The 22,168-nt window shown below is 39.5% G+C and overlaps 2 protein-coding genes across 14 annotated transcripts in view; one reads left to right on the top strand and one right to left on the bottom strand.

Annotated features, from left to right (window-relative positions):
- Window positions 1-762: 762 nt before the first annotated feature.
- POLI (DNA polymerase iota) overlaps window positions 763-22,168 on the top strand; it is a 40,672-nt gene continuing 19,266 nt past the window's right edge. For 2 of the 13 annotated variants that reach the window (XM_051851202.3, XM_089305119.1), the window contains exons 1-8: window positions 765-969; window positions 2,316-2,438; window positions 4,853-5,017; window positions 8,535-8,687; window positions 10,879-11,115; window positions 15,419-15,597; window positions 16,394-16,485; window positions 20,210-20,340. In XM_051851202.3, coding sequence (XP_051707162.2) covers window positions 861-969; window positions 2,316-2,438; window positions 4,853-5,017; window positions 8,535-8,687; window positions 10,879-11,115; window positions 15,419-15,597; window positions 16,394-16,485; window positions 20,210-20,340 — 1,189 coding nt within the window. In that variant the 5' untranslated portion in view covers window positions 765-860. Of the gene's footprint in view, window positions 1,238-2,228; window positions 2,439-4,852; window positions 5,018-8,534; window positions 8,688-10,878; window positions 11,138-15,418; window positions 15,598-16,083; window positions 16,273-16,393; window positions 16,486-20,209; window positions 20,341-21,052; window positions 21,092-21,214; window positions 21,335-22,168 lie in introns of those variants that run through there. The other 11 variants (XR_011379321.2, XR_016213988.1, XR_016213989.1 and 8 more) reach the window with 11 other exon arrangements.
- STARD6 (StAR related lipid transfer domain containing 6) overlaps window positions 9,727-22,168 on the bottom strand; it is a 58,397-nt gene continuing 45,955 nt past the window's right edge. The window contains exon 9 of the mRNA XM_089305123.1: window positions 9,727-9,863. The gene's annotated coding sequence lies outside the window, so the exon portion shown is untranslated. The remainder of the gene's footprint in view (window positions 9,864-22,168) is intronic.

Genomic DNA, 22,168 nt, shown 5'->3' with positions numbered 1-22,168 from the left:
TTTTTTATCTATTCATTTTATCTCAAAATATTTAAGATAATTTTTTCATTTTCTTTTCTTGTTTTTTCTTCTTTTTTTAAACAGCAGAGCAGCTGAGGCTCAGAGAGTCACATAATTAGCAAGGGGAAAGGTTTAGATTGGAGATTTTATCTGACATCAAAACTCATGGATCAAAATCCTATTCAGTTTTGGTACTAAATCTTGGATCCAGGAGCAGGTATTTAGCCTGGCGATTCAGACACTCATATCCTACGTTGGAGGAGCTGGGTTCAATTCCTGAGATCCTGACTTCAGCTTCGTGTCGGTGCAGACCGTGGGAGGCAGCAGGAAATGAGCGGCTCAGGTAGCTGGGCCCCTGCCCAGCGTGGGAGACCACGTGGGAGACCAGAATTGAGTTCCTGGCTTCTGTCTTCCTTAGCCTAGCTCAGCCCCAGTCACTGTGGCAATCTGGGGGTAGTGTACAAGCTGATGAGAGCTGTCAAACAGGGCCCAATCTTTAAATAAAACAACCACCACCTCACAAACCTTAACATACTTGCCATCATCGTTCGCATGGCCACCAGAAAGAAAGAGTTCAGGTCTAGGATTAGCAATTACATTAACATGGATCAGGAGGCAGCAGAGATGAAAGTTAAAATACGTGGTGTGCACCGAACGTCAAAGCCCTCAAGGAAAAACCGAGCTGACTGGGGTTTCGATTCCAGCCACCCGACCCGGGAACCCCGGCCCGCGCGTCACTCCGGGAAGCGGGCCGGTTGGCCGCCACACGCCGGCGCCAGCGGCCGGACTCGGGGCCGCGGTTTCCCAGGAGACCGGGCGGAAGCGGGCGGAAGCTGCCCCGCGCGGAGAGCGGCTGCAGCATGGCGACGCTGGGGGTGGAGTCGAAGGAGGAAGGCGGCGGCGACGAGGAAGAGGACGAGGCTTGGGCCATGGAGCTGGCGGACGCGGGGGCGGCCGGCGGCTCGCAGGGTGCTCTGAGGGCGTAAACGAGGAGGGTGTGGCGGGACGCGCGGGCGGGCGCCCCTGCGGCCTCCGGCGCCTTTCGCTTTCCCGGCCCTGTCCAGGGAGGGTTTCCCTTATCTGCCTCGTGTTTCTCAGGCAAGGGGCATCCCTTGGGGGGGATGACTTCGTCTCGCAGGTGCAAGGTGGGTGGCGTCAGCCCGCCGCCGGCACGTGGAGGACGCAGCCCCCGAGGGCGGCGAGGCGGAGCCGGTCGCGAGCTGCCGGGCTGCGTCAGGTTAGAGAAGTTGAGAACCATGTCGGTCTCCTGCTGGGGGCCTGCGATCCGGCCTCGGTTTGGGCTGGAAGGGATGGCCGCCGGGAAGCCAGGAGATGGGTGGTTGAAACATTCCCGACCTCAGGTTCCTGCCTGTGGCAACCCCAGGGCCTGCAGGCAAACCTCTGCCTCACATTCTTTGCATTAAAAAAAAAAAAAAAAAAAAAAAAAAGGAATATCATGGTTACAGAAAAAAAAGTTGCAGAGCGATGCCCTTAATTTTAATGTCTTGCATTATCTTGGTACGTTTGTCAGAACTAAGAAATCAACATTGGTATAATATTGCTAAGTGGACTACACTGTATTCACGTTACCAGTGCTTACCCTAATGTTCTTGGCTGTTCCAGCATCAAACGAGACTACCACCACTGCATCTCGCCTGCCTGATTTAACCTGGTTGAAGAGCCCTTCTTGCCTCTGTCAACCCTTCCTCTGCCCATGCATGAGTTAAAGACTTTTTTGAAATCCAAGAAATAATTGGGTCTTTCCAGTTAGTGAGTGGTGTGGAGTAGTCTCTTATGTCCTGCATGCTTTTCTAGGCGCTGGGGTTAGCACGAAACCAGATAATCCTGCTCTCAAGTAGGAGTTAAATTGAGTCCACTGCAACTCACAGGTTGTCCTTTGATGTTTTACGTGGCAGATTTTTTTAAATGTAAGGACATGCCACAGTGTAATGTTGGAAATCAACATTTCAACTTTTCTGCCCTTTCTGATTTATTCTAAAAGCTACTATGTACTTCAAAAGGATAGTATTAGTACTTGCATCATCCATAATGGATCAAGAAACTTTTAGTCAACTATTTTTCTAGCGTGAGAAAAATAACTATGCAAAGAAATGGAAGCAGGATTGAAGACCCTACTATAGATGGGGTTTAAGGTCTTTGTAATTTTTAAATTTTGACAAAACAAATCCAAGAAAAACTTAAAATCACTCTGCCGTCTTCTTTCTTAGATACCATGTTCTAAGACATTGCCTGTTGCTCAAGGATGTTAAGCAGTCTGAATATATTTTTGTATTTCTTTGTATATTGTGCGACAGTTCATGATCAAGTGGTCCCAACTCGAACTTCTTCATTCAGAATCATAGTCCACGTGGATTTGGATTGCTTTTATGCACAGGTAGAAATGATCTCAAATCCAGAATTAAAGGACAAGCCTTTAGGTAATTCTGGACATTGATGATATTTTTCTTGTGTAATGGTATCATTAGCTATGAGGATGCTTGTATTTTAATGTACTAACCATATTAAGATTCTGGAGGCGTTCCCTAAAGTGCTATATGGACAGGCGTCTAGACTTCACTATGAAGTACCAGCTTTATAAGCCTCTTTGAAAAAATGGTGAATCTGAGGCCAGTATAGCCAAGCTGAACAAATGAAAAAAAAGTAGCAGAAACTTTTAGTCTCCTCATTTGGTCAGTGGCTTAGTTCTTTAGGCAGACTTCTTATTCTCGGTGTTTGAAATTTTATAAGTCTGTATATCAAAAACAGCTGCTTTTTAATCACATCTGGGAGTTGTCATCTGTCCTCCCCATTTTGAAGGTGACAGCTAACAAAGTAGTTGAGTGTTAAACAACTCCAAATATTAAAACAGCAAGCTTTCGATAAAAACACAAGTATCTTTTTTTTAATTTTTTTTTTTTTTTTTTGACAGGCAAAGTGGACAGTGAGAGAGAGAGACAGAGAGAAAGGTCTTCCTTTGCTGTTGGTTCACCCTCCAATGGCTGCCGCGGCCAGCGTGCTGCAGCCGGCGCACCGCGCTGATCCGATGGCAGGAGCCAGGTACTTCTCCTGGTCTCCCATGGGGTGCAGGGCCCAAGCACTTTGGCCATCCTCCACAGCACTCCCTGGCCACAGCAGAGAGCTGGCCTGGAAGAGGGGCGACCGGGACAGAATCCGGCGCCCCGACTGGGACTAGAACCCGGTGTGCCGGCGCCGGATTAGCCTACTGATCCTCAGCGCAAGCCACAAGTATCTTTTTAAATGCAAGAAGTTTCACCTTAAAGACCACTTACAGATATGCTGGGTTGCTTTAACATTTTGCCTTTTATATCTTAAATTGGGAAAGATTTTAAAAAGGAAGGATTCTTTGAATTTAAGCCTAAAGAGCTATTTTGGTTCACTTGCTGCTACCCTCTTTTGCCTGGCTTAGTTTAATCCCAGTTCAACCCAGTTGATTACTGAAGAACAAAGGGATTACTAAATTTTCCCATGCCAGAATGAGGCTAGGATTTCTAAGAGTTTTCAAGGGTTTAGCATTAGAGTACCTAAATATTTTCTCCTGAAGGCACTTTTGATTAGTAGCATTGTGACATAAGGTGCTTTGTAGATAATACTTAATGAAAGTGTTCTGTGTGATGAAGAAATACAGATGAATTGTTGGAAAGAAAGGGATGTGAGTTTCTTTGAGAAAAATAGTCTTTCATTGATAATATACACCCAACTCAAGATGGTGGCGTACGTACAGTAGCAAGTCCATATAATGCAGTTCTGCATTTAAAGACTCCTTTTTTCAGTTGAGGAATTTACGAGTGTGATTTTTCATATAGTTACCTGATGAATGGTGATTATGATCTTTGACCCAGTGATTGTATTTTTGAGCATCATCTGATGGATTAAAAATGTTATGTACAAATAATGTTTCTTTGCCTTGTTTATGATACCAAAATTTTAGAAACAGGTGTCTTACATGAAGGGAAAAATGCAGTCCTTTCCTTCCTCGTTACAGTATTTTACATATTTTAGATGAATCTTACTTTTATAAGTAGCAAGCACTGTCAACTTGTTTAACACTCTCAAATCAATAGAGTAGGATTTTTAGGCGGTGTGTAGATGATTGTAATGTGCTCATTTCATTAGAGAGCTCATAATAACTCGCAGCTATCTTCTGTAGAAAAGGACATAATAAGGACATTTATTGCAGAGAGCGCCTCAGAGCCTTAGAGCAATAGTTAGCTATTGCTACAGCACACAGAACTTTGCCTTACATACATTGGCAAGTTGCTCTGAAGATAGCAGTTTTTCAGGCAGCAACCAATATTTAATTGTACTCTGTTCTTTTTTTTTTTTTTTTTGGTGAAGTACTTATGAGTTACATAGCAATACTGTGATTTTGTAGTGTTTGAATAAAATAGAGATTTGATTTACATCTTAGCACTAAAGATTCCACAGACTGTTGATTTGTGGTATTTTAAATTTGAGAAGTAGATATGATAATTCTTGCTTGTGAATAGTTCATCTCAATATGCAATTTTTATTACTATTACTGTTTTGTAATTTAATGATAACTTTCCTTCTTCCAAGTAGGCAGAACAATGAAAGATTAAAAGTGGTATATGGAAAAATAATGTGTTGGTATCTTATAAATTGTGTGTGAGAGATTGCTTGAAAATCCGATATTTCTGCTTTGAAGATTTTTTGATGAATGGAGGCTGTACTTTTTTTTTTTTAACAGATTTTGTCCTTATTAAAACATTGCATTTTAATTTATACAGCTATAATATGGAATTAGTAATTGATATTTTAAAGTGTTTCTTCAACCTTGCTTGATTTCCTCCTAAAATATTTATTTTTATAGGGGTCCAACAGAAATATTTAGTGGTTACCTGCAACTATGAAGCTAGGAAACTTGGAGTTAAGAAACTTATGACTGTCAAGGATGCAAAGGAAAAGTGTCCACAGCTGGTGTTAGTTAATGGAGAAGACTTGACCCGTTACAGAGAAATGTCATATAAGGTTACAGGTATAGATTATTTGTAATACACATTTTGTATTTTTTACAGGATACCTATTTACTACATAAATCTTTTAATAAATATAGAATATCATATGCCAAATTCCTTTTCCCTAAAACCTTTATTATGGATCTTAGCTACTTTTAAAAATTATCTGAATTGAATTTTTATATTGTGAGTAATGTTGACAACAGTATATATAGTTAGAAGTAATTGGAACTCTGTCATATCTGATGTTTATGTAAATACCATGCAAAATGAAAAACAATTTAAAAGTAATAAAATGGAGGTGGGCGTTTGGCCTGGCTTGCCTGGGTTCAAGCCTCAGCTCTGCCTCCTGATCCCTGACTTCCTGCTTATATGTAACCTGGGAGGCAGTAAGTGGTGGCTCAAATACTTGGGTCTCTGCCACCTACACGTATGGCCCAAACTGAGTTCCTCATTTCTGGATTCAGCCTGATCCAGGCTGGGCTTTGGGGAGTAAGCCATTGAATGGGAGAGTTTTTTTTTTCTCTGTCCCACAGATAAGTTATAATAATAACATAAATAAATAAAAATCTAAAGAAAGGAAGAAAATGGGAATGTGTGCCATAAGGAAGTCAGATATTTTAAGCTTAAATGAATTTTGAAGAAGTATGTTCTTGAATGCACTAATGATAGTGGGAGAGGCTTCTGGAATGTTTGCTCAACATAATTAAAAGCTGGTTTCTTAAGAAATATTAGCAAAATAATGAGTATATTAGTCTAGTCTTAGATTTTATATGTATAATACACTGTCAGTACATTTCCCCATGATAAGATTTGAGTTTGAATCTTGGGTTAGTATTTTTAGTAAGTTAGAAGAAATTTGAAAATATGTAGAGTTGTCCCCCTAGCTGCAGGTTCTGTATCCACAGATTGAACCAACAATGGATCTAAAATATTTTAAGAGAAACTGCATTTGTACCGAACATGTACAGGCATTTTTTTTCTTGTCATTGTTGCAGAGACTGTGTAGTATAACAAGTATTGACATAACATTTATATTGGTATTACCAGTAATCTAAAGGTGATTTAAAGTATTCAGGAGGATGAGTATTGATTGCATGCAAATATACCTTTTTTTTATAAGGAACTTGAGCATCTGCAGATTATGGTATTTGTGAGGGGTGGAAGTGGGGTCCTAAACCGATCTTTTTCAGATGCCTAAGGACACCTATAGTCATTTTTAAACATCAGCTTTGTATTGATTTATCTTTTTTACTATGGTTAAAATTTTTCTTTTATTATAGGAGGTTTTAGATGAAAGGGTTAAATATCTATAGCATAGAAAGAGCTTTTACATCATAACAAGGAACAGAAATCCAAATCCAACAAAAATGGGCAAAAGGTATAAATGGGCAATTGACAAAAAAATCTGTCTGTTTCACTCACTCACTCCCTCTCTGAGGCTCTGCTTTTCAAATAAATAAATAAATATTTTTTAAAAGATAAGAATGGATAAATATTTTTAAAAAGTATAAATTTCTTTTCTTTTGCTTTTTTTTTTTTTAAGGATTTATTTGTTCACTTGAAGGGCAGAGTTACAGAGAGGCAGAGGCAGAGAGAAAGAAAGGTCTTCCACCCTCTGGTTCACTCCCCAGATGGTTGCAACAATCTGAAGCCAGGAGCTAGGAGCTTCTTCCAGATCTCCCACATGAGTGCAAGGGCCCAAGTACTTGGCCATCTTTCACTGCTTTCCCAGGTGCGTTGGCAGGGAGCTGGATCCAAAGTGATGCAGCCACTTGGGATGCTGGTGCAGCCCAGATGGGATGCTGACGCTCAGGCAGAGGCTTAACCTTCTACACCACAGTGCCCGCCCCCACACTGACATGTTCACTGTTATGCCAGATGCCTGCTCCTGTAATTATAGGACCTCCTTTTACTTATTTGGATAATAAATATGACTTCCCTACATACATAATGATAGTGTTACCAGTTATTTTGCTGTTATATCCTGCAGTAGATATTTTCATATAGAATTTTGTCATACTTTTAAGGGAATATCTGTAAGGTTAGTTCCTAGAAGTTCATTGCTGCATCAAACATTATTTGTAGTTAAAGTTTTGAAAATTGCCATATTTTGTACTTAAGGTTAGCCCACTATAGCTTGTGAGGGTCCCAAGCACAGTCTTACCCACTAGATCAAATGCTTACCCCTACTGAGAGAGAATAAACCATCTACTGGTTTACTCCCCAAATAGCCACGGTGACAAGGATGTGGCCAGGCTGAAACCAGCAGCTTGGCACTCCATCCAGGTCTCCCACGTGGGTGGCAAGGACCCAAGTACTCGGGCTGCCTTCCACTGCTTTCCCAGGCACATTAGCAAATAGCTGGATTGGAAGTAGAGCAGCTGGAGCTGGAGTCAAACCAGCTCCAATATGGGATGTCAGCCTTGCAGTTGGTGGTTTAATCCACTGTATCACAATGCTGCCCCCCCAGCACATTATCTTTAATTCCATTTTCTGTGATCTTTTTGAAACCCTTTCATGTATGAGAATTGATAGTCTTTTTGAGTTTATTTTAAATCTTGCTTCAGGGGCAGGTGTTTGGCCTATTGGTTAAACTCATTTGGGATGCCTAAGTCGCATTTCAGAGTTTCTGGTTTGGATCCTAGCTCCTTTCCTCATCCCAGCTTCCTGCTAATGTGCATCCTGGTAGGCGGGAGGTAATGGCATAACTAGTTCATCCTGCCCATACATTTGGGAAACCCAGATCAAGTTTTCAGTGCCTGGCTTCAGCCTGGCCCACCCTAGCTGTTGAGGACATTTGGAGTGTGGACCAGCACTCTTACTTGCTGTCTCTCTCTTTCCCTCTCTTTGTCTGTCTTAGATAAATAAAGATACAAAAAATTAAAAAAACAAAACAAAACAAACAATTAAACCTTGGTTCCATTTAGTAAACTGGACTTAAGGGCTGGGTGTTATACTAGATGCTGGACATTGAAGCCACGTAAGCTGTGATCTGTCTCTGCCTCTCTGCCCTTGAGGAATGTGCTGGAGATTGGCTACTCAAAATACTGCCTTGTAGTTTATTTTCAAAATTAAATGACTTCTGTTTGACTCAGTAATAATTCAAGATGTTAAGTGTTATTTTGTTTTGCCTTTTTTAAACTTGTGGAAAGTACAGCTGAAATTACATGGTTTTACTTCCCTAAGGAGACTATAATTGTTTGACACTGATTCGAGATTGTAATTAACTATAAACAGTGATATTTAATGTACTACTGATATAAAAATTATAGAGGAATGAGCTAAATATATCACCATAGTAATTACCCTGGAAATGTCATTTTTGGACTTGTTTGTTGTAAAATATTGTCTCTACCCAAAATGTGGTGCAGGGGAAATAAATCCCAGTTAACTGAGGACTTTTTAAAAATATTGTGGAATTTGAATATATATAAAATCTTAACAATATGATTAAATTTGATATATTCTTAAAGCGTTAGATGGTTAAACCTATATCTTCAATTACATCTGTATTCTAATATTATTTCAACCTAGAATTGCTGGAAGAATTTAGTCCAGTTGTTGAGAGACTTGGATTTGATGAAAATTTTGTGGATCTGACAGAAATAGTTGAGAAGAGATTACAGCAGCTTCCAAGTGATGAACTTTCTGCAGCGACTGTGTCGGGTCATGTGTACAATAATCAACGTGAGTTCTTCTCATTCTGTTTAGTAACTAAAAATGCATCCACTCCTTACTGTTTAAGCTTGCTGTGTCATTCTGAAAGATTTCTGACTTTTGTTGGAGGAGAGCCATGTCTAGTCAGTGATCTGTCCAGTATAACTAAAATTAGCTGTTGTTATTCCATACTAAGTTTGCAGAAAATGAGATTTTGGTGCTGTGTAGCTCAGTACTCTGACATAGTGATTCTTTTTTTCATTTTTAAGAGCCAACCCTTCTTAGGTCACCCTTTGTTATATGAGTTTTCTTGATTTTTAGAAATATGTGTTTTAGAATGATTTTTGATTCTCCTAATCCTATCTCTAAGGAGAATTGTGAGGTGGGCTAAACTTGCCTTTGATGTATTTTATTTATTCCCTTCTATTCCCTTGAGACATTGAGACCCCAGTGTTGCGCTCTCATCTTGTCCAGGTCTCCCTGTCATATGCTAGTGTTTTCTGGAAGTTTCTGTTTAATCTATTCAAGGAATCTTAGCCAACTCTTAGTAGCTTTGAGCAGAATGGTTCATACCCTTCAAATATTAGGGTATGAGTGACTGATGATGTTTCCAAGGATGTTTGTGTTTGAAAATAAGCTGCAGTAGACACCGTTAAGTGTATAATTAGGCTTCCAGACATCTTGTGACTCTGCTGCTGACTCCATATCAGGGCGAGCTACTGGTTTTTATGTAAGACTTGCATGACCTCTTGCTGCTTGGCCTCAGTATATGCTTCCTCTGATCTTCCTCTTTTGTAGAGCTGTCATTAATCTCTAGTCTAGTTCTCTACAGAAGAAAGGAGTAGAGCTATAATTTTTAGAAAGCATGATTTTTTTATGTGTCTTTTGTACCTGTACTCATTTGTTGCTTACAAGGGCTAAGTAACAAATAGGTTTCAAATATATTTCTTTTTTTTTAATTAAGATTTATTTATTTATTTGAAAGTCATAGTTACACAGAGAGAGGAGAGGCAGAGAGAGAGAGAGAGGGAAAGAGATAGAGAGAGGTCTTCCATCCACTGGTTCACTCCCCAATTTTGCTGCAATGACCAGAGCTGCACAAATCCGAAGCCAGGATCCAGGAGCTTCTTCAGGGTCTCCCACATGGGTGCAGGGGCCCAAGGACTTGGGCCATCTTCTACTGCTTTCCCAAGCCATAGCAGAGAGCTGGATTGGAAGAGGAGCAGCCGAGACTAGAACTGGTGCCCATGTGGGATGCCAGTGCTTCAGGCTAGGGCGTTAACCTGTTGCGCCACAGCACCCGTCCCCCAAATGTATTTCTATATACTTTTTAAGGCAAACCCAGACTTCATTGATTAGAACATATTCTTGTAGAAAGAGAACTTTGTTTTAAATCCCAAATAGAAAGTGTGTAATTACTCATCAATTCTTCCTTTTCCACATAATGTTTTATTAAAAATGTTTTCAAACATACAGAAAAGTTGGCAGAGAACACTCGTTGTTTCCTTTCTCGTGGATATACCATCTACTATCATTAGGGCATATTTGCTGTATCTTGCTTTTAGTATGGATTGATTGATTAATCACTAAGGCATTTGGAAGTAAATTGCAGATTTCATGGTATTTTGTCTGTAAACCTTTTAGGCATGAGTTTCCTGAGGATAAGGATAGGCTCATTAATACAGAGAGGACAGATTCAGTGCAGTTTGGCGATAGAATTCTCAGAATATAATGATATTTCCTTCCTTCTTCCCTCTCCCTCCCTTCTTTTCTTCCTTACTTTCTTAAATTGTGCGTCAGAATTTATTTTTAGCAGCTCATGTAGCTAGTGTGTAAAGTTTAGATTCAATTCTTTAAAACTGTAGTGTTAACTTTATCATTATGTAATAATTTATGCTTCCTAACAGGTAAATGTGGTAAAATTTTTATCAGTGTCAGTAAGAATTTTTTCATGAAGCCAGTTTTCATAATTTGTCAATAATTAAGCACTCCCAGCATACATTTACTATCACAGGCCCTGACATTCCCCTGTGGTATTTGTTTACTTTGCAGTAGTCTTATGAACAATGAAAGAGATGAGTCAAATGGCTAACACTGGTGGTGGTGGTGGTAACAGGGTTTGGGTATAGATTATTAAACCTTGTACCTTTCGAAAACTGGTTTGTGAAAAGGAAAATTAAATTTTTGATGTAACATTTAAAAATCTTGTCTGTTTTTGCAGCTGTAAACCTGCATGATGTCCTGCACATCAGACTACTTGTTGGGTCTCAAATTGCAGCAGAGATGCGGGAAGCCATGTACAATCAGTTGGGACTCACCGGCTGTGCTGGAGTGGCTTCTAATAAACTACTGGCAAAATTAGTCTCTGGCGTCTTTAAGCCAAATCAACAAACTGTCTTATTACCTGAGAGTTGTCAAGATCTCATGCATAGTTTGAACCACATAAAGGAAATGCCTGGTAAGACACATGCATTTGAAAAGTATGTATTGGTTTTATTGCATTTCTTTAATTTTAAAAAGTATAGATACAGTGTAATTAATTCTTACACACTTGTACTTGTCTCTTGAGGAGAATTAAAAGACATGTTTTCTAAAGCAACTCTGTATTAGGAAATATGTGAAAGTACTTTTCTGTTTTTACCTACTTTTGTGTAGTTAGAATTGTAGGGGTGCTTCAGAAAGTTTATAGGAAAAGAGAATTAAAAGCTAAGTTTAGTTTTCTAAAAGTTTTAAATTACATTTTAAAATTTCTGATCTACATGTAATATATACACATTTTTATGGAGTAAAGGATGGTATTTTAACACCTATACACAACATAAACTGATCAAATCAGGCAGTTAACCTTTACATTTCTTTCTTTTTTTTTTTTTTTTTTTTTAAGATTTATTATTTTATTTATGTGAAAGACAAGAGTTACAGAGAGAGGTACAGAGAGAGAGGTCTTCCCTCTGATGGTTCACTCCCCAGATGGCTACAACGGCCAGAGCTGTGCCAATCTGAAGCTAGGAGCCAGGAGCTTCTTCCAGAGAGGTCTTCCCTCTGATGGTTCACTCCCCAGATGGCTACAACGGCCAGAGCTGTGCCAATCTGAAGCTAGGAGCCAGGAGCTTCTTCCAGGTCTCAGGTGTAGGGGCCCAAGGAGTTGGGCCATGTTCTACTGCTTTCCCAAGGCATAGCAGAGAGCTGGATTGAAGTGGAGCAGCCAGGACTAGAACCAGCACCCATATGGGATGCCGGTGCTTCAGGCCAGGGGTTTAATCTGCTGCGCCACAGCGCTGGCCCCAACCTTTACATTTCCTTATTTTTTCATGTGTTTGGATCCTACTGGATCCTCTCTTCCAGTTTTTCATACAGTAAATAACACATGGGGAATTAGTCACTTGTGCTTTAACATATTAGAACTTGTTACTTCCATCTGTCTACTTTGGTATCCTTTATCCAACCTTCTAAGATAAGTTTACTATGATACAAAAAATTTTGAAAACCATGAAGTAGGGGAGGTCTTCAAAAAGTTCTGGGAAAATTTGTATGATGAAGGGACCGGCATTATGGCACAGCAGATTTAGCCTGTGCTTGTGTTGCAGCCATCCTGTATGGGCGCCAGTTCCAGTCCTGGCTACTCCATTTCTGATCCAGCTCCCTGCTAATGTGCCTGGGAAGGAAGCGGAGGATGGCCCAAGTTTTTAGGCCACTACCAACTATGAGGGAGACCTGGACGGAGTTCCAAGCTCCTGGTTTTCGGGCTAGCTCAGCCCTAGCCATTGCAATCATTTAGGGGAATGAACCAGTGGATAAACTGTCTCATTTCCTTTCTGTCCCTCCCTCTCTGTAGCTCTGCCTTTCAAATAAATAAATAAATCTTTTAGAAAACGCGTATTATGGTGTTGTGATGTGGTAGGTAAGGCCACCACCTGCAACACTGGCATTCCATATGGGTACCAGTTTGATTCCCATCTGTTCTACTTCTAATCCAGTTCCCTGCTAATGGCCTCAAAAATTAGCAGAAGATGGCTCGAGTGTTTGGGGTCCTGCCACCCACTTGGGAGACCCAGATGAAGCTCCTTACTCTTGGCTTTGGCCTGGCCCAGCACTGGCCCTTATGACCATCTGGGGAGTGAACCAGCAGATGGAAAATCTCTCTGTATCTCCTTCTGTCTCTGTAGCTCTGACTTTCAAAATAAATAGTCTTTTAAAAAAATGCATATTATGGGGGCCGGTGCTGTGGCACAGTGGGTTAACACCTGGCCTGAAGTACCGGCATCCCATATGGGCGTGGTTCGAGACCCGGCTGCTCCACTTCCGATCCAGCTCTCTGCTATGGCCTGGGAAAGCAGTAGAAGATGGCCCAAGTCCTTGGGCCCCTACACCTGAGACCTGGAAGAAGCTCCTGGCTCCTAGCTTTGAATCAGCACAGTTCTGGCCGTTGCCGCCAATTGGGGAATGAACCATCGGATGGAAGACACCCCCCCCCTTTGCCTCTCCTCTCTCTCTGTGTAACTCTGACTTTCAAAAAAAAATCATATTATAAATATTTGCTATAATTTTAACATTTTTTGCACCAAAATAAAATTATCTTTTAATTTTATTTTCTTTTAATTTTTCTACTTGAAATCCAGAGTTTCAATGAAAGGAGAGAGAGAGACAGACCATCCATCTGCTGGTTCATTTCCCAAATAGCCACAGTGGCTGGGGCTGGGCTAGGCCAAAGCCAGAAGCCTGGAACTCCACCCAGGTCTCCCAGATGAGTACAGGGAGCCAAACACTTGGATTATCTTTTGCTGCTTTCCCAGGCTAATTAGCGGGTAGCTGGATCAGAAGTGGAGCAGCTGGGACTTAAACAGGCACCCACATGAGTATCAGCATTGTAGGCAGTGGCTTAACCTGCTCCAGCACAATGCTGGTCCCTAGATCTGTTTTCATTTTCAATGATGTATTCAGGTCACGGGGCAAGTTTGTATCTTTGAAAATCAAATATCTACATTGTCATATGGATATGCTAAACTTTATTTCTCTAGCATTGCTAGGGAATAAGATGTTAAACTTTTGTAGAAGTGAATTTCTAAGACAATTGAAATAATCCTTTAGGTGTTATAATTTTACATTTTATTTTTTATAGATTTATTTAGTTATTTTGAAAGTCAAAATTACAGAGAGATTCACTCCGCAAATGGCCAGCACTGGGCCAGGCGGAAGCTAGGAGCCAGGAGCCTCCTCCAGTCTCCCACATGGGTGTCAGGGACCCAGACAGTTGGACCATCTTCTTTGCCTTTTCTCAGGCTATTAGCAGGGAGCTGGATCAGAAGTGGAGCAGCTAGGGCACAAACCTGCACCCATATGGGATGCCTGCATTGCAGGTGGTAGCATTACCTGCTATGCCATGAAGCCGGCCCTATAACTTTACATTTTTAACCCATGTTTTGGTGATTCCAAAATGTATTATATATGCCTTACCTTCCTTAACGTAGTAAAATTACAAGTGTGTTGTATGACTCTGTATTCTGAAGACTAATGTCATTAAGGATTAAATACTGTACAGAGTGTACAGAAATTTTTACTTGGCTTTATGCTTGTGATTTTGTAGCTTTTTTTTTTTTTTTACAGACTTTCTACTTTGTCCATATTGCTAAATTGCCAGCCTTCTTATATTTCTGTGAAAGTATCTGTCATTGTACATTAGTAATTCCCTCTGTATACCTGTCTCCTCTGATTGACTGCTTTTACTTTGCAAGGAAATCAGATAACCATAGATTATTGTTTTATTTATTTGAAAGTCAGAGGGAGAGAAAGGGGGAGGGATACCTTCCAACCACTTATTCACTCCCTAGATGACCACAAGGGCCAGGCCGAAGCCAGGAGCCAGGCGTTTCATCCTGGTCTCCCACCTGGTGCAGAGACCCAAGCACTTGTGCCATCTTCTGCTGCTTTTCCAGCCATTTGCAGGGAGCTGGGTCAGAAGTGTAGCATCCAGGGATAATGGCATCACAGGCAGCAGCTTTACCTGTTAAGCCACGATGCCAGCCCCAGATTATTGTTATTTTTAAAAATGAGGCACTCAGCTCTTTCCTGAGATGCCCACCTGGCCTGACAGGTTTATTCTGTGTGTTAAATTTTGTAACCATGCTTTACCCCCATCTGAATGACTGGGCACTTTCTCAGATCCATCTGGACAGGTGCCCATCATCTTGACAGGTGCCATAACCCATTAAATCTTGCTACCTTGCTTACCACTAGAAACTAAATTAATTAATTTTAAAAATTAAACAAAATGAAAAGGAATAAAGAGGCACTAATTGGTCTGAATATTTCTCATATGAATAAAATTAGGGTGAGCTTTAGTGCAAGAACTTTGTGATAGTTTTGCTATTAAGATATTTTGCTTATTTCCTTCCTGGCTTTTGGTTGTGTTCTGGATGGTAAATATTGCTAGATATGACTTGTGGATAATTGTGTAGTATTTTATATAGGAGTTAGATTACTTAATAAGCTCACATTAATTAATTTTAATTGCTCTAGTGAAAGTCTTTTTTTTTTTGCATTAATAATAGCCATGATTCTTGAATACATTATATTACATATTGTGAGGGCTTAAAAGAGATACATACAACTCTGAGGCCTGGGTGGAAGAAACCACCTAAGTTGCAACAGAGTTTGATCTTTATAAATAGTAATTATGGAACTTAAAGATATAGTTGATATATTTTATTAGCTTCATTTTAAGGATAAAACTACTTTAACACTGGGCAATTTTTTTTGCTTAGGTGTTGGCTATAAAACTACTAAACGTCTTGAAGCACTGGGCATCACTAGTGTGCATGATCTCCAAACCTTTTCATCTAAAATATTAGAAAAGGAATTAGGAATTTCAGTTGCTCTGCGTATCCAGAAGCTCAGTTTTGGAGAAGATAACTCTCCTGTGATACCCTCAGGGCCACCTCAGGTATGTGATGGTGTTATTTTCATTAAACATTGATTGTCATACTGTTTGAGATGAAGATTTCTAAGTTTAGTACCACATTCTTATTCTTTTAATTTGTTTACTAGGTTAGTACATGATCCCCTTTCTGTGAGAAGCCTGATGTAGATTAATAAATATTCTTAAGTTGAATCTTAAGTGTTGATATTTTTATGTCTCTAGTTAGCTACTTGGAATACAACTTAATTTCACAAGCTTATATTCCATATACTAGGAGGCAAACATTTTAATGTTTCAAAAATCTTGTTTTCAAAGTAACCCAGTGATTTAGCAAGTGGGGACACATATAATGACATAGTTAACATTGATTGGCATTTTTCCTATGTGCCAAGCACCGTTTTAAGTGCTTTATATACATTATAGTCTATATAGTCTACACAACGAACTTTCAGGTAGGTAGTACTGTTATTTATTCATTCAGTCCTCCCCCTTCTTTCCTTCTCTTCTTAGGTGGAAGATGCTGTACTTTGGAAAGGTTCAATAATATGTGTAAGGGTAAACTCAGATTTGAGTAGTCCTAGGGGGTTAAGAATGTTGCTATAATCTCACAGTAAAGTTTGGAATTGATAATAGAGCTTTATAACTTTCTAGTGAACTACAATAACTTGCAGATAAGAGCAGTTAACATAAATGGGAACTAAATGTCTCAAACTAAGCACAGGAGGTAAGTTAGTGAAGAATGTGTTGAATATTTGACTTACATACTGACAATTGGATGTATTTATTTGAGTTTATATAAATCTTCATTTTTCTTTGATAGTCCTTTAGTGAAGAAGATTCATTTAAAAAATGTTCATCTGAAGTTGAAGTCAGAAAAAAGATTGAAGAACTGCTTACTAGTCTTTTGAACAGGTGATTTTCAGTCTGTGTTTCCAAGTCATTCATTACATTTGTTCATTATAGAGTGTGGAAACGATGCTTGATATTTTATCTTGAACTTACAGGTTAACTGGAAACTAGATCGTGTAAAGATACATTTTTCACTGGATTTCTCTGCATTCAAAACTACCACAAAGATATTCATAGGTCTTGTTAACTACGTTGAAGGCATCTACCTCCACTGGTCTTAATTGTAGTGACACTGTAGTTGTACTGTGGATTTTGAGTTGCAGATAGTTTCCTAAAGAGATTTTATGGCTATCTCTGATATTCCTAGGCTTATTCTAGTCCTTAGATGAGAAGGAAGTTTTAATTTTCTTTGCTGTGGCAATTGCAGAGCCTTCGCCCTCAACCTAATAGTTACTTGATTTTCAGTAAGAGGGGAAAAAAATGCAAAGAGGATTTATTTTGTCACAATTCCAAAAATCCTTCATATCTCCTTTGCCTCAGATTATGTGAAAGAAAACAGAGTCAAAGGAAGGAATGGATAGATGGGCCATGTGTGAGTGTGTGCAGGGTTTCTGATCTATAAGTACATGATGAGAGTCCACTGGGACTAGCAGTGTACAAATAGCATAAAGTACTGAGCAAGTTTAGTTTTCTGGTGCTCCTTAGTAGTCATCATACATGTATTTCTCAATATTCTACAAAAGAGTGGGGGTATCTTTTCCCCCAATTTGTGATTCTCTCTTTATTGTTAGAGGTATAACAGCTGGCATTAGATGTGTTTCTTAGTGGCCCTGGTGATTTAACTGTATCTAGGGAAAATGGTTTTCAAATGACTCTGAGTCTGAGAAAACTGTGAAGTGAAATTTCCTACGAGTTTATGCAGCCTGGCTGTCTTGCTTTGAGCAGGGCCATGCAGTGCTTTGCTAAGCTTCACTCAGCTGGGGCTCACTGTATGACTCAACTCCAGCAATGTGACTCAGGATGGGCGTGTGAGTGTGCTAGTCAACCAGAATCATTCACTCTGCTTCATCTAAATCAGGGTGCAGGAGGGGGCGGCGTCTGGCCTGTGGGCTGCTTAAGCTGGGGAAATCTGATCCTGCCAAGGCATCTGCAGGCGGGACTTGACTTTCAATAAATCTAGAGCAATCTATTTTTTTTTTCAAAGATTTATTTATTTATTTGAAAGGCAGAGTTACACATAGAGAGAGGAGAGGCAGGGAGAGAGATCTTCCATTCTCTGGTTCACTCCCCAATTGGCTGCAATGGCCAGAGCTGCGCTGATCCAAAGCCAGGAGCCAGGAGCTTCCTCTAAGTCTCCCAAGCCGGTGCAGGGGCCCAAGGACTTGGGCCATCTTGTACTGCTTTCCCAGTCTATAGCAGAGAGCTGGATTGGAAGTGGAGCAGCCGGGACTCGAACTGGCATCCATATGGGATGCTGGAACTGCAGGTGGTGGCTTTATTCGCTACACCACAGTGCCAGCCCCAACAGACTAATTTCTCAGTTGATAGTTCTGTGTGGCCTGAATGATTCTATAAATACCCAAATGACCCTTGGCAGAAAAAGCTTTCCCAACCTCATCTAAATATAAGACTGTGCTTCAATACGTGGCCATCAGAAAGCTCTGCATGTATATAGACCATATGAGTATGCCTTGCAGGTTCTCTTACTTGAAGAGTCAGCCCTAAAATGAGACTTGATGCTTTAAATCCACGAAATAGCAAGTATAACTCTTTGTTCATATTTCTGCTTGCCAGTCTCCTGTCCCTGACAGCATGGCCCCTTACTTTAGTGGTTGAGGTATAATATTATCTAAGTGATTTGCCTGTGTGTGTATGTGTGCTAATTTTTTTTCTGGAGTAATGGTGGTTAATATTATAGGTATGAAGGGAATGTAAAACCATATAATTTTTAATCCATACTGTAGGCACTAGTTTAAGATCGCTTAGGATGTAACCTTTTTCTAATGTATCTAATTAGCATATCCCACTCTTTGAATTGCATCATTACTTACTAGAACAAGTTTAATTAGAAGATCCTGAAATTAGTAACATGTTTTCAGGAACCACTTAAAACATTTTATTAACCCCGTTAAGCAGCCATCAAGTTTTATAATAAAGGAATAAGAGAAGAAAAAAATTACTTACTACAAAATTAATTTTACTAATTCAGAATCTTCAATTTTAGTTTGCTTAATGATATACAATACTTGCATTTTGTGTTTGGTATTTCATGCATCGCCATGCATATACTAAGGAAAATGTTTTCTTTAATTACATTTATTTTTCCAGTTAATTAGATTTTCTGCTTTTTAAGTAGATTTTTCATATCATTAACACATTCATTTCAACACCAAAACCAAGACCATTTGGATGGAATTCTTTTTTTTTTTAAGATTTGTTTATTTATTTGGAAGGCAGAGTTATAGAGAGGCAGAGGCAGAGGCAGAGAGAGAGAGAGAGAGAGAGAGAGAGAGGTCTTCCATCCACTGGTTCACTTCCCAAATGGCTGCAAATGGCTGGAGCTGGGCCAATCTGAAGCCAGGAGCCAGGAGTTTCTTCCCGGTCTCCCACGTGGGTGCAGGGGCCCAAGCACTTGGGCCATTTTTTGCTGCTTTCCCAGGAGCATTAGCAGGGAGCTGGATTGGAAGTGGAGCAGCCAGGAATTGAACCGGTACCCATATGGGATGGCAGGTGCTCTGCAGACCTCTTTATGGGTTTCTTTTAATATGCAAGCATATATACTTACCTTCCTAAGTACTACCTTTTAGGGTAGTACTCTTAACACTGTTAATCTGATAGTGGTGATACTACTGACTCTCTGGGATCTATTTGGGGAATGTTCCTTAACAAAAGTAATTCCATTTTATAAGAATATTAAAAGATTTTTTAAATTTCTTATTCAAATGGCATGGAGACAGAGATAGAACTGTCTACTGGTTTATCTCCCAAAAGTAACAGCTGGGGCAGAGTTGAGCAAGGCTAGAAGCTTGGGACTCTTGGGGAGTAGCAGGGACCCAGCTGCCTGAGCCATCACCTACTGCCTCCTTGGGTGCATATTTGCAGGAAATTGGAATTGGGAGCAGTCAGGATTCCCTCAGGCATTCCAATATGGGAAGTTGGGATCCAAACCAGCAGCTTAACTGCCAGGCCACATGCCTGCTTCACATTTTGCTTTTAGTAATCTCATTCTACAAATCTCATTCATACAAATCTCATTCTTACAAAATGTTGGCATGCTTCACTTATTTGCTTCTGTCAGTGAATGATTCTCTCAGTTTCTTAAATTTTCTGCAAATTTTATTATGTTGCTTTTGGTTGTATTTTGGATATGGATTATAAGACAGCTTGTTACAATTATGTCCCATTTCTGTTTCTGTTCTGCATTTGCCAGCACTCAATTCTGAGTGAGACTTGAGAGCCTCACACAATTTCAGAGTGTTGGTGTTCTAGACTTTGTGATATTTATTTATGTATTCAGGGATCTTTATTGCTTAGTACTTAGTTATGTATTATATATATAATTTCAAAGTATCTTCAAAAAGCACATGGAAAGTGTAACTTGAAGAACTATACATGGGTTCAAGGTATTTTTTTGGTATCAAACTTTATCTTTTAATGTGATTTTTCCATGAACTTTCTGAAATACCCTTCTAGTTGCCAAATCTCGAACTTTTACATGAATGAGGTATTACCCATTAAAAAATCTTTAGGTAGTATTTTTCTAATTCCCTATTTCCACTTATTTTAGAGTATGCCAAGATGGAAGGAAGCCCCATACAATAAGATTAATAATCCGTCGGTTTTCATCTGGGAAGCTCTGTGGTCGTGAGAGTCGACAGTGCCCTATCCCATCTCATGTAATTCAGAAGTTAGGGACAGGTATGACTAGTTTTCTCAGAATTTAATATTCAATTTGAACTCTAAAAAAAGTATACTTTGAGTTAGAAATATATGGAGGGTTTTCATAGAAGTCAGCAGTTAGGTATTTTTCTATCAGAAATTTTCACTGGAAAACTGTTGTTTTTAAATAAATAGTAAAAGTGAGGATTCAGACTGTTTTCCATGTTTAAACAAAACCACTACAACTCTATGCCATGTGAGGTAACTGATTTATGTGCATATAGATTGCATTCTTTGTTTCTGCTATTATGAAAAATGGTTCTGTAGATAATTTATGTACAAACTATTGGGTGGATTTGTTAAAAGTCTATTCAATTTTGTGTTTATTTTGCATCAGTCATGATAATTTGTATCTTCTGGGAATTTGTGCCTTTCACCCACGTCATTAATTTGTTGACATGAAGTTGTTAATACTACTGTTAGTCCTTTAACTTTTTGTAGAATTTATTGATGTTTCCACTTCCATTCTCGGTTTTGATAACTTACATCTTTTTTATTTTGGTATTTTAGCCAAGGTTTATCAATTTTGTTATCTCCATTATTTTTCTGTTATGGGCCTTGAAAAAGTTCATAAAAATGCATCTTTGAAGAATACCATAGGGCTTCAAAAATTTTTTGCACCAAAATAAATTTATCTTTAAATTTTAGTTTGATCAACTTTTTGAAACATTTTTCTATTTTTCTACTACAGTTGTTTCCTGATCCTTACATTTTTTCTGTTTGCTTTAAGGTAAATTTTCCTTTCCCTCCTGGTTTCTTAAGATAAATACCTAGGTTACTTATTTTATAGTTCTTTTCTAATTAAAGTTTTATATTTCCTTTTTTTATAAATATTTATTTATTTACTTGAAAGTCAGAGTTACACAGAGGAGAGGCAGAGAGAGAGGTCTTCCATCCGATGGTTCACTCCCCAGTTGGCCGCAACAGCCAGAGCTGCGCTGATCTGAAGCCAGGAGCCAGGAGCTTCTTCCGGGTGGGTGGATACAGGGGCCCAAGCACTTGGGCCATCTTCTACTGTTTTCCCCGGCCATAGCAGAGAGCTGGATTGGAAGTGGAGCAGCTGGGCTTGAACCAGTGCCCATATGGGATGGCGGTGCTTCAGGCCAGGGCGTTAACCCTCTGTGCCACAGCCCAGCCCCCTGTATTTCCTTTTAAGTAGTTGCTTTAGTTGAAGTCTGTAAATTTGCTTTGCTTGTTTTTCAATAAGGACAAAATAGTTTCTTATATCTCTTCTGATTTTTTTACCCCTAATCTTGTTTAATTAATTAATTTACTTTGAAAGCTTTACAGAGAGAGAGGGAGAGACACACACTAGAAAGAGAAATCTTCCATCCTTTGGTTCAGTCCCCGGATGGCTGCAATGGCCAGTGCTGGGACAGGCCAGGAACCAGATCTTCCAGTTGGGTACAGGGACCCAAACACTTGGGCCACCTTCTGTTGATTTTCCCAGGCCATTAGCAGGGAGCTGAATTGAAGTGGAGCAACTGGGATTCGAACTGGTACCCATAATGGAATGTTGGCATTGCAGGTGGCAGCTTTACCCTCTATGCCACAATGCTGTTCCCTTTACCCCAATCTTCAAAAATGTGTTAATTTCCAATTATTTGATGATTTCCCTAATTTTTTTTCTGTTGTTGACTTCTAATTTATATTTAATGTTCATTAAATAACAAACTTTGAATAATTTCAATCCATTTAAATTCATTGAAACTTATTGCCTAGCATATGATCTATCTTGGATAGAGTTCTGGTTGAGTTTGAAGAGTTGAGAAATAGTATCAAACAGCTCAATGTAACTAAAATTTAT

This window comes from Oryctolagus cuniculus, chromosome 10 (assembly GCF_051225735.1).
Source record: "Oryctolagus cuniculus isolate XC-2025 breed Fujian yellow rabbit chromosome 10, ASM5122573v1, whole genome shotgun sequence".
NCBI lineage: Eukaryota > Metazoa > Chordata > Mammalia > Lagomorpha > Leporidae > Oryctolagus > Oryctolagus cuniculus.
Note: the sequence above shows the minus strand (reverse complement) of the source record. Positions and strands in the feature narration are given on the sequence as shown.